At 50.0% G+C, this 11,192-nt stretch overlaps 2 protein-coding genes and 1 non-coding gene across 11 annotated transcripts in view; 1 reads left to right on the top strand and 2 right to left on the bottom strand.

The window, feature by feature from the left end:
• The window catches only part of LOC113023492 (microtubule-associated tumor suppressor 1 homolog), a 55,058-nt gene extending 49,455 nt beyond the window's left edge, over window positions 1-5,603 (top strand). For 5 of the 6 annotated variants that reach the window (XM_026169530.1, XM_026169531.1, XM_026169533.1 and 2 more), the window contains 5 exons: window positions 2,711-2,784; window positions 3,263-3,361; window positions 3,570-3,686; window positions 4,021-4,118; window positions 4,720-5,603. In XM_026169530.1, coding sequence (XP_026025315.1) covers window positions 2,711-2,784; window positions 3,263-3,361; window positions 3,570-3,686; window positions 4,021-4,118; window positions 4,720-4,933 — 602 coding nt within the window. In that variant the 3' untranslated portion in view covers window positions 4,934-5,603. Of the gene's footprint in view, window positions 1-2,710; window positions 2,785-3,262; window positions 3,362-3,569; window positions 3,687-4,020; window positions 4,119-4,719 lie in introns of those variants that run through there. The other variant, XM_026169535.1, reaches the window with a different exon arrangement.
• Window positions 5,599-11,010, bottom strand: LOC113023519 (fibrinogen-like protein 1). Of its 4 annotated transcripts, none has more exons than XM_026169588.1 (8): window positions 10,635-11,010; window positions 9,978-10,164; window positions 8,559-8,727; window positions 8,143-8,302; window positions 7,973-8,070; window positions 7,637-7,725; window positions 6,723-6,910; window positions 5,599-5,869 (listed from the first exon to the last, which is right to left on the bottom strand). In XM_026169588.1, the coding sequence occupies exons 2-8, from the start codon at window positions 10,125-10,127 to the stop codon at window positions 5,650-5,652; spliced, it is 1,074 nt and encodes a 357-aa protein (XP_026025373.1). In that variant the 5' UTR covers window positions 10,128-10,164; window positions 10,635-11,010; the 3' UTR covers window positions 5,599-5,649. The 4 variants fall into 4 exon arrangements, with proteins under 4 accessions (XP_026025373.1, XP_026025375.1, XP_026025376.1 ...); XM_026169590.1 differs by having other exon boundaries at window positions 10,828-11,010; XM_026169591.1 differs by having other exon boundaries at window positions 10,899-11,010.
• Window positions 10,607-10,698, bottom strand: trnar-ucu (transfer RNA arginine (anticodon UCU)). Its single transcript is given in 2 exon segments — window positions 10,607-10,642; window positions 10,662-10,698. It is a non-coding gene; the product is annotated as a tRNA-Arg (tRNA).
• Window positions 11,011-11,192: the final 182 nt, after the last annotated feature.

Here is an 11,192-nt window from a genome sequence, read left to right as displayed (position 1 = left end):
CTCACAGACACACACAGACTCACACACACACTCACAGACACACACACACTCACAGACTCACACACTCACAGACACACACAGACACACAGACACACACACACACAGACACTCACAGACACACACACAGACACAGACACACACACACACAGACACACAGACACACTCACTCACAGACACACACACACACACTCACAGACACAGACACACAGACACAGACACACACTCACAGACACTCACAGACACAGACACACACTCACAGACACACACACACACACACACACACACTCACAGACACACACACACACTCACAGACACACACACACACACACAGACACTCACAGACACACACACACTCTCAGACACACACACACACAGACACACACAGACACTCACAGACACACACACTCACACACAGACACACACACACACACACAGACACACACACTCACAGACACAGACACACAGACACAGACACACTCACAGACACACACACACTCACTCAGACACAGACACTCACAGACACACACACACACACACACACACACACACACACACACACACACACACACACACACACACACACACACACACACACACACACACACTCACAGACACACACAGACACTCACAGACACACACAGACACACACACTCACACACAGACACACACACTCACAGACACAGACACACAGACACAGACACACTCACAGACACACACACACTCACTCACAGACACACACACACACACTCACAGACACAGACACACAGACACAGACACACACACACACACACACACTCACAGACACACTCACTCAGACACACTCACAGACACAGACACACAGACACAGACACACAGACACAGACACAGACACACACTCACAGACACACACAGACACACACACACACACTCACAGACACAGACACACAGACACAGACACACTCACAGACACACACACACTCACTCACAGACACACACACACACACTCACAGACACTCACAGACACACACTCACAGACACACACAGACACACACACTCACACACAGACACACACACTCACAGACACAGACACACACACTCACACACAGACACACACACTCACACACAGACACACACACTCACAGACACAGACACACAGACACACACACAGACACACACACACTCACTCAGACACACACACACACACTCACAGACACACACACACACACACTCACAGACACACTCAGACTCACAGACAGACACACACACTCACAGACAGACACACACACTCACAGACAGACACACAGACAGACACACACACACACACAGACACACAGACAGACACAGACACACACACACAGACACACACAGACACTCACAGACACACTCACAGACACACACACACACTCACAGACACACACACACACTCACAGACACACACAGACACACACACTCACACACAGACACACACACTCACAGACACACAGACACAGACACACTCACAGACACACACACACTCACTCACAGACACACACACACACACTCACAGACACAGACACACAGACACAGACACACACACACACACACACACACACACACACACACACACTCACAGACACACTCACTCAGACACACTCACAGACACAGACACACAGACACAGACACACAGACACAGACACAGACACACACTCAGACACACACACACACACTCACAGACACAGACACACAGACACACAGACACAGACACAGACACACACTCAGACACACACAGACACACACACACACACTCACAGACACAGACACACAGACACACACACACAGACACACACACACTCACTCACAGACACACACACACACACTCACAGACACTCACAGACACACACTCACAGACACACACAGACACACACACTCACACACAGACACACACACTCACAGACACAGACACACAGACACACACACAGACACACACACACTCACTCAGACACACACACACTCACTCACAGACACACACACACACACTCACAGACACACACACACTCACTCACAGACACACACACACACACTCACAGACACTCACAGACACACACTCACAGACACACACAGACACACACACTCACACACAGACACACACACTCACAGACACAGACACACAGACACACACACAGACACACACACACTCACTCAGACACACACACACTCACTCACAGACACACACACACAGACACACACAGACACACACACTCACACTCACAGACACACACACACTCACTCACAGACACACACACACACACTCACAGACACTCACAGACACACACTCACAGACACACACAGACACACACACTCACACACAGACACACACACTCACAGACACAGACACACACACTCACAGACACACACACACTCACTCAGACACACACACACTCACTCACAGACACACACACACACACACTCACAGACACACTCAGACTCACAGACACACACACACTCACAGACAGACACACACACTCACAGACAGACACACACACTCACAGACAGACACACACACTCACAGACAGACACACAGACAGACACACAGACAGACACACAGACACAGACACACACAGACACTCACAGACACACACACACACTCACAGACACACACACACACTCACAGACACACACACAGACACACACACAGACACACACACACACACTCTGTCCTCTTTGTCGCTCTGATTTCTTTCTCCCGGCTCAGAGATGAAGACCATCCATCGCTCCGACCTGGACACTGTGGAAAAATCCCTGCAGGACACCGAAGCTTCTCTCTCTGTAAGAATCACTTTACTGCCATCATCACATTTCCATCACTCTGTGACATCAGATGAACCTTCATCAGTCCCACACGTGGGAAATTAGTTTGGTTACAGCAGCAAAACATAAGAAAAATAGAATAAAATAGAATAACATACTGTGCAATATAGAATAGAACAGAATAGAGTGCTATAAACATGAGAATGAGGTGATGCGTCTGCTCAGCGCGGGGCGAGCGTGGCCGTCAGGGCGTTTGAATCGGTGACTCTGCAGCGCTGCGTTCGTGCTGAGGCTCGCACACGTTTTCCCTCCAGGTGCTTCCAGATGTTTGTGTGTGGAGGAGAGCCGAGGATCTATCTGTGCTGCCGGCTCAGACGCTCAGGAGGCCAACACAAACCTGAGCTCGGTCTGCAGACGTGTTCCTGATGAATCTGTAGTTTACCTGCCGCTGAGCTCAGCGGGAACTCTAACAACGGCGCCTCTGTTTCCCCCTCAGGAAAAACTCTCCGAGCTCACGGCGGAGAAGGAGGACCTGAGCGAGAAGCTGCGAGCTGAGGAGGAGAGGAGGAAGAGGATGCTCACCGACAAGAATCTGGTAACGATGGTTTAATCTCCCTCTGAACTCCTCCTAGCAGCACTCGTGAAGCCCGCTGCTGACCATGACTGCCCCCTGCTGGTGTGGAAGAGCAGTGACTAACTCATACTAAAGGGACAGGAAATGTGTGCTTGTTGTGCTGCTGTAATGCTGCTTAAAGCGCCGAGGGTTCCTGCGCTCACCTGCTGTGTCTGTGCTGTTTGTGCAGAAGGACTCGCACACCGTGTACCTGGAGAAGGAGCTGGAGAGTCTGAAGGTGGTGCTGGAGATCAAGAACAACCAGCTGCATCAGAAGGAGAAGAAGCTGATGGAGATGGACAAACTGGTGGGTGCAGATCTGTTTCCGTCTCAGCAGATCTAAGAATTCCTTATCTAGCAGCATCGGCAGCCTCCCGGGAATCTCCCGTGCTTTGTGACTGAAGCTTTGGAAACAGTTGTTGTGTTTGTCTGGTGTTACTGCCGGGGCGTCTGCACACAGCGAGCATCGCACAGCGAGGAGCGAGTGTGTCAGTCGGACGCATTAGCTGCTTTTAAACATTTTCATCTACCTGAGCCGAGCCTGATGATTGGATGAAAAAAACGTTCTGTGTGTGTGTGTGTGTGTGCGTGTGTGTGTGTGTGTGTGTGCGTGCGTGTGTGTGTGTGTGTGTGTGTCACAGGTGGAGACGAATGTGAAGCTGGAGGAGTGTCTGAAGAAGGTGCAGCAGGAGAATGAGGACTACAAGGCCAGGATGGACAAACACGCCGCGCTGTCCAAGTACGTACTCCAGGGGGCTCATCCCCATCCAATCGTTCAGCTACCTCCTGGTTTCCTCCCTCCCTCTCCTGGCTTTCAGATAAATGTTAAAAGGCCTGTCGCAGGGACCGCCGGCGCCTCTCGCTCTCGCTGCGTGAGTTGTGATGATGAGGGTTTATCTGCTGCTGTTCTTTGACTCATAATGTGAAGAACGAGACGTTCTGTGAGAGACGAACATGTTTCTGCTCCGTAAATACAAAGAAAGCAGATTTCAGGCAACGAGGAGCGCGAGAATGTTGATTGCTTAAAGCCTCGGAGCACATATCTCTGTCCTGTTATTGTGGCTCGTGTGAATAAGAAAGTGACTGTTTGCCTGTGAAAAACACTTAAAAATCAACTTTGTATTTGCAGTGAGTGAAAACATCAGACGTGTGGCTTTAACAGCGTTCAGAGTAAAATCCCGCCACAGCAGCACGAACGACGGCGCCTTTTAAACGTCCCGCGTGCGCCTGTCGTGATCAGAACCCATCAGCCTCTCAGCGGGCGCGTGGAAGCTGTAAACGAGCGGCTCCCCTTTCGATAAATCCTTGCCCGTCTCACGGCTCTCTGTCTCCCCCTGCAGGCAGCTGTCCAGCGAGCAGGCCATACTGCAGCAGACGCTGCAGAAGGAGTCAAAGGTCAACAAGCGGCTGTCCATGGAGAACGAGGAGCTGCTGTGGAAGCTGCACAACGGCGACCTGCTGGCGAGCCCCCGCCGCCTCTCGCCCACCTCCCCCTTCAGCTCGCCCCGGAACTCCGCCTCCTTCACCACAGCTGCGCCGTTATCGCCCAGATAACCCACCGCCCCCCCTGCGCTCCCCCCTCCCGAGTCGGAGCGGCGCCGCTGGACATGAAGCCATCGCAGACTTGTACATTTTTAAATAAATATCTTATTTTGAAAAGACGCTGCGGCGGCACCGACGCACTTAAACCAGAGGCTGGGCTGAGCTCGCCGCCTCGGAGCGCCCGGTCCTCCCGGGAGCGTTCTTCCTCCTCTGAAGAAACCAGCAGGCACGCCTCAGGGTCTGTACATAGCTCCTCCTCCCTGACCGCTGCTCCGCTCGCCTCCTCGGGGGAAACCTTGGATTTGTGGATGTTTGTGGAAACGCTCCGCCTCCAAAGAGCGAAGCTCAATCAGCGTTCCAATGGGACGGAGACACGCCTCCCACAGACCTCTGTCCTGTCACGACCTCGACCTTAACCTGCTTTGTGGAATGTAATCACCCGTGGACGTTCGACGTAGGGGGCCGGCCTCAGAGCCAAATATGCAGACCTCCCCTCGCGCCCTGAAATCACCCGGTGCCCAATCAGATGTCTGCCCTGCCGTGCCCCTCCCTCACTGACACACTGGCCTGTGTTACTGTTTCTGTTGTTTGTCCTGAAAAACCTCAGATTTACCCAGAATGCCTCAGTGTACAATGTTCTTTTTTGTTGTTTTGAACAGAATAAATGCGACATGACATCATACAAAGGCGCTCTGACTTTATTTCACAGCATCAAAGTGACCTCGGCTTCACGGAGCGCCTCGGCCCGCCGCCGGGACCACGTCAGGACCGCCTGGCAGGTAAACGTCCGCTGGAGGCGGCGCTTCGAGGTCGGACGCTCGTATCATCATGACGACAGACTTGATGGAGTAGGCCCAGCCGTGCCACGTGTACCACACCACGCCGTCGTCCGTCATGGCTTCGAACGGCCCGTCGTAGTAGTGACCGTTCAGGTTACCTGCGTTACACCTGTGAGGGGGAAGTCACAGAACAGTCAGCTGACACGATCGGCCAATAGCAGCTGCTTTAATCGCACTCTGCTCCAATTAAAGGGACAGTCCACCGAGCGTCTTCACGTCTATCCTGATAGTTCAGCTGCAGAGACGAAAAGCTTCATGATCGAAGCACCGAAAACGAGCCGTGAGAAGCTCAGCAGCATGAACCCTGCTGGGTTTAATTTTAAGGGATAAAAGTTCAGGTTTTTCTATTAAAACTTTATTGATTGATTCTCTACTCCGCTTTTTCTACCCGAGTTTAAAAAGACCTGAACTCTGATTATAAATCGGAGCAGCTGCTGTGAGAATCACGAGAAATCCTCAGATTTCTGCTGCTGGGACGTCAGCGGAAATCTGCTGGGCTGCAGAAAAGTTTGGGAACGGCTGCGTTAGGGAACATGGGGAGGCAGAAATCAAACGAGCTGATTATTAACCTTTGGTTTAAAGGACGGTGAACTTTAACTAAACACTAAAAGCAGCAGCCACTGAACAAACGCTTCAAAGCTCTTTGTGCAAAGAGCTTCAAACAGACACACAAAGATCTTCATCTCCACAGTTCCCATGAAAGGTGCGTTTGATTTTATGAGTTGAACACAAAACTGCAGAAATGAAAGACGAACAAAGAAACGCAGCAGCTGGAATTTAAATCTGAATGTCTGAGGCTGAATCACGTTTATCAGCAAGATGTCAGTTTCCCGGGGTCACGGTGTTGGCGGGTGATGCTTGGCCCCGTCGCTCTGTCTCGTGTGGAGGACCGACTCTACAGCTCAGTTTTGGTGTACTGTCCCTTTAAGCCTGCAGTAAACGCGTCGCCGTGCGCGTCTCACCTGCTGAACCACCAGCCCGACTTGCTGTGTCTGACGCACTGAACGTCGGCGTCGATGCAGTTCGGCCGGTCGTAGGTGCTGAACTTCACCCCGTCTGCGCATGGACTGCCCGGTCCCGCCACGTGGGCGTCGTCCAGAGCGTCGCCAGCGTTCCCAGTGAACTCGCCCAGATGTAACTGGTACTGGTCCTTCAGGTGAACACGGGAGTGAAAGCAGAGTGATCAGGCTCACACCTGCAGCGCGACCTTCAGCGAGGACACTTAAAGCCATTTACAGCCGGACCCTGTTTGACGCGAACCTCACAGGTCCGTGACGGCGAGGAAGACCACGCGCTGAAACTGCGAGTGCTGCAGGAGCTCACAGTTACAAATCTGATGCTCAGACTCATCGCAGCCAGTTCGTTCAGCACCAGCTGATTAATCAGACGCCTTACACACACACACAAAACGTGCAGTCAGCAGAGTGACCCGGGTTATTGTTCTGCAGCTACGTTTAACGACGCCCCTTCAACGCATCATTTTCACAGCCTTTGAAGGCCTGAGGCCACACCTGGGTTCAGGTTTAACGTCAGGGTCAGGTGTGGGGCCTCCTAAAACAGCAGCAAACAGCTCGTCTTACTTCCTCCTCTCGTGGTCATCGCGCCGACACTGCGGAATATTCTGCAGCTCCTCCCCCTGCTGTTAGTTTATCTGTGTTTATCCTCAGCAGTGCAGGAACACAGAGAGGGAGAGGACCGCCGATGGGAACAGAGACCGGCGGTGACCTTGATGCTGCTGCTGGGGACCGTAGTCTAAATAAGACCGAGTGTTATGAGAAACCCATAGGAGGTCAAAGGTCAGGGAGAGGCTGTAAAGTGTTCTTAGCGTCAGATTGAATTTAAAGCTGAGACGTTCCCGCGGTTACTTGAGTTTCACCTGTTCGCCGTCCACCTTGAAGCTCTTGTACTCGGCGAAGCGCTCGTTCCCCTCAAAGTCCTCCATGTTGATGCGCAGGTCATAGTTCCCTAAAACACAGAAAGCATCAGACACACACACACAGACGCACACACACACACACACACACACACACACAGACGCACACACACACACACACACAGACGCACACACACACACACACACAGACGCACACACACACACACACACACACACGCACACACACACGCGCACACACACACACAGACGCACACACACACAGACGCACACACACACAGACGCACACACACACAGACGCACACACACAGGTAGACGCACCTTGTGATGTCAGATGGTGCAGGGGTTCATTGCCCAACCAGAACTCTCCAGCAGGAGAGAAGAGGTCTCCGAATCCATGCTTGTACTCCACCCACGCTCTGCGCGCACACACACACGATGACACATTTGTTTGCACTGTTCACGTGTTCACGTGTGTAAAGGTGACACACCTGTCGAAGCTCTCTTTGCCGTCTCTCCTCCTCTGGAAGACGGTCCACCCTCCTCCGTGGTTCATGTCGCAGTACACGCTCAGCGCCGTGGGAGCGCCGTCTGGGCGAATCACGTACAGCCCGCTGGCCACGTTTCCATCCTCAAACACCTCAGAGCAGTCTACACACACACACACACACACACACACACACACACACACACACACAGATAAGAAAAAGATCTGGTTCAATCCCAGGAGGAGACCTCGTCCTCCGTAACGCTGCATCTGTCTGACATGAGTCTAATAAAATAACCATTCCCGGGTTTCTCTGATCTTGTGACGCTCTGTGTAGACATGGTTTGTTTCTTAGATAAAGGAAAGCGTCCGGTGCTGACGATGTAGGGTTTGACCCACACACGGTGGATGCAGCCGTACCTCTGTAGAGGTCGTCGAGGCCCAGGTACGAGTTGGGGATCTGCTGCAGCTGCTGCGCCTGGCTGCTGTGGAGCTCCTGGATGTAGCGGTGCTGCTCACTGATCACGTTCATCAAGCCCTGGATCTCCGCTTCCAGCCGGCTCACCCTCTCCTCACACGGCACCGGCGCCTGGACAGGAGGATAAAAACGCTCTCCTCTGGCACTCGGCAGTAACGAAGAAAGTATGAGAGGATCATTGTTGTCCTCATCAGTGTTTCTGTGATCTACTCTCAATCCTGACTGAAGCTCGTCACAGCAAACACTCCCATGATTTCTGAGACTGTTTCAAGGACTTTAAAAATGAAATCATTTAAGTTTCTGCCAATGAAACTCCTGCAGAACTGCCAATGCTTTGATATTAATATATACAAATGCAGTTTGAAATAAATCCATATTTATGATGCTGAAATCGTGTGAAGCTGCGAATCTAAACGATATAAAAGCCGAGATTAAAGAATCATCTTATACACACTGATGCCTCACCTGCAGCGTGGAGGTAAAGGTCAAAGGTTATTGGGATTACTTTTAGTAAAGGTACTTTTTGTAATCGCCTCATGCAGATTTGAATGAAAACGTTCACCAGCAGGGGGCAGTGTTACAGTGACCGCGTGCTGTTTAACGTTGATTCAACAGGCTTTGTTTTTATTGTAAATGTGTTGTTAAATACTGAAGTTACACTGACTCACTGCTCCCTCGTGTGGAACAAAATGGTATTACATGCACGTCCAGCTCAGCTCTGAACTCGAATGCAGATCTTTTCAACAGAATATGGAGATATTTGGGCAGAATGTGCGTGGTGCGTGTTTCTTAGTTTAAAGGAAGTTAGCAGACGTACTTTGAGTTACTCAGCACTGCATCAATAAATCACAACGCAAAATTAGAGCTGAAGCTTGAACAGATGAGGAGTTATCAAAGTGGGGTTCAAAAGGTCAAACCAAAATAAAACTGAAATATGATCATTACTGTTTATTTCTAATGTTTGTATTTTACTCTGTCACAATAAAGTAAACATTCAGTTTTTATTCTGTTTCTGTCATTTGTTAGTTTGGTTGATGGAAATAAAAATCCTGAGACTGAAGTGCAGAAAAATAAAATGATACCAGTGAGATGAATTTCTTGTTCTGTACAGTAAAAATGAAATCTGAATCTAAACCACGTTCAACACCAACGTTCTCATTTTTCAATAAGTCATCGGAGAAGCACAAACAGTGTCCCTGTGGACAGAGCTCAGTCTGCGCTTCCACTGGAACAAAGCGACGGCTGCATTTTTCACCCCTCTGTCATCAGCTGTGTGAGGACCCAAATCTCAGAGATACTTAAAGCAGGAAGTACAGAGTGCACGAGGAGAAATATGTCACACGGACGCTCCGGTTTCTTACCGCCACAGAGGAAGCCAGGTGAAGCAGAAAGGCCACGGACGTCCTCAGCGTGACCATCATCGGCACTCTCATCGACTCGCTGCCCGACCCTCCTCCGATTAGCCTCTCCGCCTCCTCTGACATCGCTGCACAGCCGTGGGGAGCCTCCATCTAGTGGCTGCAGTGACTGAGCCAGCAACACCGACCACTGTACACAACAAAGATAATGACGTGATCACCAGTGAATGGGTCAGGAGAGACATAAATAAATGCTAAAATAAAACCATTTATATACACTTATTTTTATCTACTTCTCTGTATGTTAATACAAAGAGCAAATCTGACCATCAGAACTGATATGGCATGTATTTCTAAGTAGTTATTAAGTTTTATTCAGCAAACAAACACAAATGTTGTATAATGTGCATGGGTACACATGTTTTATTACTGGCATTAAATTTAACTCAATTAATCATTAAGTGCATTTAAAGTAAACATTATTTTAATTTTCAGCTAATTCCCTCTATTTGTGTCATTGTTAGTCTTCCGTTCCGCACAACGTAACACCGTTAGCTAGTTATATTAGTTATTTATATTACAGTTATATTACAGCATATTTAATACATAAAAACAAACAAAACAAAAATGTGCGACTCCGGTGGGACTCGAACCCACAACCTTTGAATCACTCCTCAAGTGCTTGACTAGAAGTCCAATGCGCTATCCATTGCGCCACGGAGCCACCTGTTGCACAGGCTGCAATGACAGCTTTTTAAGATCCTCTTTCCACACGAGGCCCTAGCAACACGGCTAATCCGCCCGTGTCCGCTACACAAACAATAATGCTATAAAATAGCACTTTAATGCTAACGTTAGCTTAGCACCGCTGCTAGCTGCTGTCAGCCGGCCCGCTTCTCCTCCGCCCTCTCTTCGTTAGCTCACACATGGAGGCTCAGGCTCTGTCCTCAAAGACAACTACTCCTCCGACACTGATCATATTTGCTTTAGCAGTCATGACGTCAGACTGCTTCGCTTGTTTCAGCAGAAACAACGTCGGAGAGCAAACGTCAATGTCCTAGCTCAATTCAGTGAAAAACACTACGTAAATTGCGTGCAACTGTGTCATTTAAACACTTTATAAACAGATTGAGTCGTGTCTTGAGTTGCAATTTGAGGGTTCATTCTGTGATTTTAGCAGCGGAGTTTTTATTGTGAAATTCTTAAAAACCGGAAGTG

The sequence above is a fragment of the Astatotilapia calliptera genome, chromosome 6, assembly GCF_900246225.1.
Source record: "Astatotilapia calliptera chromosome 6, fAstCal1.2, whole genome shotgun sequence".
Taxonomy (NCBI): domain Eukaryota; kingdom Metazoa; phylum Chordata; class Actinopteri; order Cichliformes; family Cichlidae; genus Astatotilapia; species Astatotilapia calliptera.
Note: the sequence above shows the minus strand (reverse complement) of the source record. Positions and strands in the feature narration are given on the sequence as shown.